This window comes from Kryptolebias marmoratus, linkage group LG18, assembly GCF_001649575.2.
Source record: "Kryptolebias marmoratus isolate JLee-2015 linkage group LG18, ASM164957v2, whole genome shotgun sequence".
NCBI classification, from domain to species: domain Eukaryota; kingdom Metazoa; phylum Chordata; class Actinopteri; order Cyprinodontiformes; family Rivulidae; genus Kryptolebias; species Kryptolebias marmoratus.
The window spans coordinates 16,516,382-16,523,032 of record NC_051447.1 but is presented as its reverse complement, the minus strand read 5'-3'; the positions used below and the strand labels follow the sequence as shown (position 1 = coordinate 16,523,032).

General features: G+C 41.4%; 2 protein-coding genes across 2 annotated transcripts in view; one reads left to right on the top strand and one right to left on the bottom strand.

Moving 5' to 3' along the window:
- alg12 (ALG12 alpha-1,6-mannosyltransferase) overlaps window positions 1-935 on the bottom strand; it is a 5,814-nt gene extending 4,879 nt beyond the window's left edge. Inside the window, exon 1 of the mRNA XM_017424832.3 lies at window positions 752-935. Coding sequence (XP_017280321.1) covers window positions 752-910 — 159 coding nt within the window. The 5' untranslated portion in view covers window positions 911-935. The remainder of the gene's footprint in view (window positions 1-751) is intronic.
- A 288-nt stretch (window positions 936-1,223) lies between these two features.
- On the top strand, window positions 1,224-6,266 carry creld2 (cysteine-rich with EGF-like domains 2). Its single transcript, XM_017424804.3, has 10 exons — window positions 1,224-1,557; window positions 1,733-1,815; window positions 2,047-2,157; window positions 2,247-2,338; window positions 2,495-2,671; window positions 3,373-3,471; window positions 3,920-4,003; window positions 4,202-4,297; window positions 5,155-5,295; window positions 5,960-6,266. Exons 1-10 carry the CDS (start codon window positions 1,408-1,410, stop codon window positions 6,016-6,018), a joined length of 1,092 nt encoding a protein of 363 aa, XP_017280293.1. The 5' UTR covers window positions 1,224-1,407; the 3' UTR covers window positions 6,019-6,266.
- The last annotated feature ends 385 nt before the right edge of the window (window positions 6,267-6,651 follow it).

Here is a 6,651-nt window from a genome sequence, read left to right as displayed (position 1 = left end):
GTGGCTGGTAAAATATTTGAGTGGCTGGTAAAAAAATTTGTCCACCAGCCACTATGGCTGGTGATCAAAATTTTTAATTTCCACCCCTGGGTTCAACACAAGGTTGGTTTTTCTAAAACAATGTTCTGATTCAGAGTAAAAAAGAAAACATACTGTATGCTGTATGGCAAATAATTTGCAGTTATAAAGTTTTATTTAAACTTTGTGGAGTTCACATGATATTGTATAATGTAAACAAAAACTGTAACTACACTACTATGCAAACATTTTGAGTCATTTGTCAATTCATTGGATTTTCCTTCCAAGGAAACAGATTTTGGAAGAAAATTAGGTTTAAACTTCTGCAAAATATGCCAAATATGAAATTTACTCTTTAGTTTGAGCTATTTAATTTGGTTTTCTCTTAGAAAATGTAATATTTATCTTTGAGAAAAGGACATAAGTGCTTTTTCCATGCTATTTTTTTCCAAACTTTTCAAGACTGCTCACAAAGAACAAAGCAAACAAGTTTTCCTACAACTATGTGTACATTTTTGATGACTGGTTTGTTTTTACGTGTAAACACTCCCCAAACCTTCTTATTTTACTGTTTTTACACAAAGTTTTGCACTGATTTAACTTGTATTTTCGCTTCCATGCTGCCTTTTTCGATATTTTAAAATCAAAGTGAGAGAAATATTAAACCTGTGAACTTGTAGTGTTATTTGAACTCTTATGTTAGCTTGTAGCACATCATGTAAACGCTTCTTACCTTGTCGAAGTCAAGTCTGTGATACAAAATGTCGTGTGCAGCTTGTAAATTAAAACTCTCTTCAACTTTAGTGAACGGGCAAACTAATAAATGCAAAACAGCGACGGAAATTAACAGAAACAGCAGTAGCAGCCTCTCAACTTTCCTCTTTTCAGCCATGACAGCTGAAGGCGCTCTTACTATCACTTCCGGTCAACACCGGAAGCGAAAATAAGTTTTCACATCGCTGATTAATTATTGTTATTTAAAAGCAAAAAACGATAAAATTATGTTCAGATAGGTTTAGAATGATTAAAAAAAATAAAACATATGTGTCATAAAATTTATTTTTTTGTTTTTCACGTAGAAGTCGATTAGATGTCCCGCGCGTGGCGGCTTCTGATTTGTAGCTGAAATGATTGACAGCCCAACCAACCAATCAGCACAAGCCACAATCTGGCTCAAAGGCTGACGCGGAAAACTACAATCTCATCCTTTTTTTTTTTTTGCCTGCCCACCGGCATGTAAATACAACGTTGCCGTGCTTTGCATAGATAGCGCTATCTTTGATTTAATGCCAAGAACGGCTCATTTAGATGTCTGAAACGTGTGCGGCACGTTAGAATCGGCTGAAAACGTGCGTCCTGACATGAAAGTGTGACTGGATTTCGGCGAAGATGATGCTGTCCGCCGGCCCGGAGCTGAGGCTCCTCAGGTTTTTGTTTTGCACAGTTCTTGTTTTACTTTTTCACGCCAACGACGCCAAAAAGAAGGACCTGAAAAGCGCTTGTAGCACCTGCCAGCAAATCACTGACAACTTCAATAAGGTCAGATGGGATTCTAAACATTTCTGTTGAGTTTTATTATTACTGACACAAACCATCCTATTGTTGTGTTATCTTTTATTTTATTTGATGCCCATGTCTCACAAGCCTGTAAATGTAATTGTTTCTAGCTGTTCCCTTTTTATGCCACAGTATCTTGTGTTTTTCTTGTGTTTAGGGCTTTGAAAGAACAGCAAAGCAGAACTTTGGAGGAGGCAACACAGCCTGGGAGGAGAGGAAACTGTCCAAGTATGAGACGAGGTGAGACAGCTGGTCCAGTCCAAACTGCAGGTCGACCTGCCACAGACGCTGTTTGCTTTGCTCTCGGAAAGATTATCAGTGCTTCAGATGACAAATAAACTTGTGAATTTGCCCAAAAGCATCAGCCATTTGCACAAGATTAGATTATCAAACTATCCGACACTTCTGTCTTTAAGCACACGCTGTCAGAAGTTTTCTTTACAGCTCCACGTGATCTTTGTCTTCTCACAGTGAGATCCGTCTGATGGAGATTTTAGAGGAGCTGTGTGAGACCAGCAGCTTCGACTGCAACCATATGGTGGAGGAACACGAGGAGCATTTCGAGACGTGGTGGTTTCAGAAGTGAGTGTTGGATTTCATGCCTTGTTGTAACTAATTTGCCTTGCTTTTTTTTCGCATCTCTTCCTGTTTGACTCTCCGTTGCGTTGCAGGAAAACAAAATATCCCGATCTCCATAAATGGTTCTGCGTAGAAACCATTAAGGTGTGCTGTCCAAAGGGAACATTTGGACCCGACTGCAACGGTGAGGACACGATCAGAATAAAAGCAGCATAACCCAGACGCACAAACTTTGTTTCCAGCCGATTATATCAGCCTGAATATTTGGACCCAAAGCTTTTTATCTGAGACATATTAAAGAAAAGTTTTTCTTTCCTCTGACCTGTTCTTTGTCTTGAAGCCTGTGTCGGGGGTGCAGAGAGGCCGTGTCACGGTAACGGTGACTGTGACGGCGACGGGACTCGCGGAGGCAACGGGAAGTGCGACTGTAACCACGGGTACAAAGGGGAGTTCTGCTTGGACTGCGTCGACGGCTACTTCGGCGCGGTGAAGAACGACACGTACGCTTTGTGCGCAGGTAATAAAAAAACAAAAACACAGCTGAGGAGCTCTGTCAGTCGAGCCAGTGTCTCCCTGTGCTGCGCCGAATCGCAAGCGGCAATTTGTGAGGGAGTTTCCAAAATGTCTGGAAACGTCACGCCGCGCGAGCTGAGTGCTTGACACCCTTCATAGCTCACCTCCCTGCATCATTGGATAAGAGTAGTGGCTTTATTTTACTGCATCCAAAGAGGCAAAGCCTGTGATACCCTTAGATGTCCAGAGGTTGCACCTGCACCAAATTAAAATGGAAAAAGTAAACAGACTGAACATATATAGCACTTTTCCAGTCATTTTTCACCACTCAAAGTGCTTACACTAGAGCCACATTCACCCATTCACACTCACAAACGCTCACACAGACACAGACCCTCATCAGTAGGGGAGTTTTGGAGTGAATGCTGCAGGACGAGGTGGGTTGGATGCAAGTTGAAATGGGTAAATAAATAATGTGTAAGGGTAGAACACAGTTTTGTAAATCGTGTGCATAAAACAGACTCTGCTTTTCTAAAACTGGCGGCTTTAAATGCAGCCGCACAACTCGTTGGATGTAAAATTCGCCTCTTTTCTCACGATTTTTAATTGCCAACAAGTCTCCAACGGTCGCAGCCAAATGATATGCTGGCTTCAGAGGGATCACGTGAACATGTGGAGTAAATCTGAGTTCACGTCCTCCCACAGAGTGTCACGCTTCTTGCAAAACCTGCAGCGGAGCGACCAATCAGGACTGCGACGAGTGCAAGGAGGGCTGGGAGGAGGACGATCAAGAAGCTTGTGTTGGTAAGAGGAATTACTGACATCGTCTTCTCAAAGGAGTTTCTACTTTAACACGCTGACACGTCTTGTAAAACGAGTACGAAAGGCTTTCAGATGTGAATGATTGAGTCAAATTTTAAAAAAAAATACTCTGAAAGTGGAGAATGTGGATGGAATGGAACTAGCTGGGCAACATTTTTATCTGTAAAGAGTTTGTATGAATCTTTAAAATGTTCAAACGATCACTTTTTAATAAAAGGTGCTTTCAGCTGTAAATATATATAAATAAAGTGTATTTTAACAGGCATGAAGCGCTCCCATACATGAGAACCTAATAGTAAGATTTAGTACTCTAGATGATAAAATACACTAATAATCATTATGAAAGAAGCACAGTCTGCAGTGAAGAAGACGTTTTTTTTTTTTTTTTTTTTGTAAAAGAACAATCACAGCACAGGTTTGTGAATTGCAGACGTGAACGAGTGCAACAAAGAGCCTCCTGTGTGCCAAGAGGATCAACACTGCCTGAACTCTGAAGGCTCCTACTCCTGCAAAGGTGAGAGCAGCTGGTGAACACTGCAGGTGCACCTCAGCACAGATTAAATACACTTTAAAACGATTAACGCACCCTGTTTCATGCCATGATTGTCTGAGATGAAGGTTTAGTTTTCCAGCTGTCAGACAGGAAAATCATGTTTTATTATTGGTGTTAATTATGCATTTAAAGGTTTCTGCCCGTGTTTGTCCTCCGCAGCCTGCGACAGAGCGTGCGCCGGCTGCTCTGGACCCGGTTCTGATAAGTGCCAGGCTTGTGCCAGCGGGTACCAAGATGTAGAGGGCACCTGCACAGGTGAGGAGTAAATACTTCGCTGTTTGTTGCAGTTTTTGTCTCTAATATCTTGCCATGATTCAGCAAGTGTTACAGATATTTCTCTAAAGTTTGGTGTGTTTGTAGCTGAGACTAATTCACAACACCTACTGGAAGCTCTATACCAGTGGGGTCCAATCCTGGTCCTGGAGGGCCACTAACCTGCATGTTTTAGATGTTTCTCTGCTCTTCAGCAGATCTTTAAGCTCTGCAGAAGCCTGTTAATGACTCAGTCATTCAAATCAGGTGTGTCAAAGCAGAGAAACATCTCAAACATGCAGGACAGCGTCCCTCCAGGACCAGGATTGGACACCACTGCTCTATACAGTTCTGCCATTAACTGCTGGAGTCAACTCTGTCTGTTAGCAAAATATCTCAACAACCACCAGACAGATTTTAATCATTTTACCATTGGGTGTACATCTCCAACTCTACCAGATTTCCAGATAATCAGCTAACGTTTGATCTGGGAGTTTGAGAATATCGTTTACAAGGTTTGACCAAAACGACTGTAACTTCATCCCTTCTCATAAGATGATCTTAGTTTAAAACTCCGGGACTAAAAGAATGCTAGGCATTTACTTCAGCAGACAGAGTCTTAAAAAGACCATATAAAGCATGTAAAATATTAGCTTTAATTTGAAAAGATTCAGTTCAATGTAGAACAAATATGAGGGGATATAAAACCACTTTATTTCCAAATGATTCTGTCTTTCTAATAATCATCTTAAGTAATCGTGAGCAGTAGTTCTCTGAGCTTTCTTAAAGGCGTTTAAATGCAGATTATTGACTTAGAACAAGCAGTTTGGATCTTCAGACTTGTGCTTCATGTCTTCCAGACACCGATGAGTGCTCTCAGTCAGAGCCCGCGTGCACGAAGGAGCACCAGGAGTGCGTTAACAACGAGGGGAGCTACGTGTGCATCTGCTCCGGAGGCTACGAGGAGCGAGACGGCGAGTGCGTCCAAACGCAACAACAAGGTGAGGCTCAGCGCTCTAATTACAGCGTGATGAACGCTGAGTCAGCATTCACACCGTTGTTTTTCCTGTTTACGTTCTTTGCAACCAAACTAGTTCTGCACACTTTGTGCTGTTGTAACTATTCGTGTATCAAAACGTTCGACTCGATCAGGAATAGAGCTGACAAGGTGGAGTCAAACCCTCCAGATCGGTTCCTCTTTGTTGAAACATTTCAGGGTTTTTTGTTTTTTTTTTTAATCCAAAAGACTTCTTTAGTCTGAGGAGCTGCCAGCAAACTCTTATAAGCAGCACCTTCACATGGTGGATCAACCAGTTGCTGGTGACACCCAAAACTAGTTGTTCATGAGCAAAAGTAGACAATCAGCCTAACGACCAAATGACCGGGCACTAACAGATGATTGTCCTCCTGGACTAAAAGTTGAAAAAACCATCCAGAGGACTTGACTCCACCTTGTCAGATTTCTCGACCTGGATTATTGAGCATCAGGACAACCAGGTATAGAGCACAGTGATTTTTGGTATTTATAAATTTAAAAAAAATTTCCTGGAAAAATGCGTTGAGAGCTCTAAAACCTTTTTGTGCTCCCTGAAATCTACTTCGGCACACTCGCTCTATTTTTGTTTCCTTGTGACTTATTTTTGTCTCGTTGTCTTTGTCCATCAGAGACAGCGGAGGAGTCCGAAGAGTCACAGACGACCTCCAGTCCACACGGCGAGCTTTGATGTCAAATCTGGGACCAGAGCGATTGAACCGGAGTTTCATTTTTACACTTTTCACCACATGCACTTAAAGTCCCTGCTGCTTTAAAATCTCATCAAGAGGATATTTTCTCCACCGTGGGTTGAAAGACAATTAAAAAAAAAAAAAGGGGACGTTTAATGCTCTCAGTATGGACCGCTTTGTTTGTTGTTTTGTTTTACAAGTCAAGGATGTTTCAATAAAGTGGAATTACATTATATTTTTTAATGAATCTGTTGTCAAACATAAATACTTCCTAGTTAAATCAGAAGGCTGCAGTGACTCAGAACGGCCACACGATGGAACTGTTGTCTTTAGAAATGTGGCTCCTCAGTCCCCCGTCTAAAGAACCATGGTGACCTACATGAAACCAGAAAGAACTGGATGTTTTGTTGTTGTCTAATCACCTGCTCAGGCCTTGTGTCTCAGATATTTCATGCTAGGCTTCATATAGTTTCCAAAGCATCACAATATTTCCACCTGCATCAGTTTACAAAATTATGGTGTTTATCATCACATCTTTAGTCAGTCAGTTAAATAATTCACTTAGAAGTGAGGTTCTCTGGAAATATGATCTTACCTGTTGGAAATAGCTCTTTGAACAGCATCAGTTTTAA

Excerpts from the sequence above, each read along its gene's own strand:
- creld2 (XM_017424804.3), top strand. The coding sequence starts at position 1,408 with ATGATGCTGTCCGCCGGCCCGGAGCTGAGGCTCCTCAGGTTTTTGTTT. Across the intron at positions 1,816-2,046 it reads CTGTCCAAGTATGAGACGAG|TGAGATCCGTCTGATGGAGA; the intron begins GTGAGACAGCTG and ends GTCTTCTCACAG. Across the intron at positions 5,296-5,959 it reads CGTCCAAACGCAACAACAAG|AGACAGCGGAGGAGTCCGAA; the intron begins GTGAGGCTCAGC and ends TTTGTCCATCAG.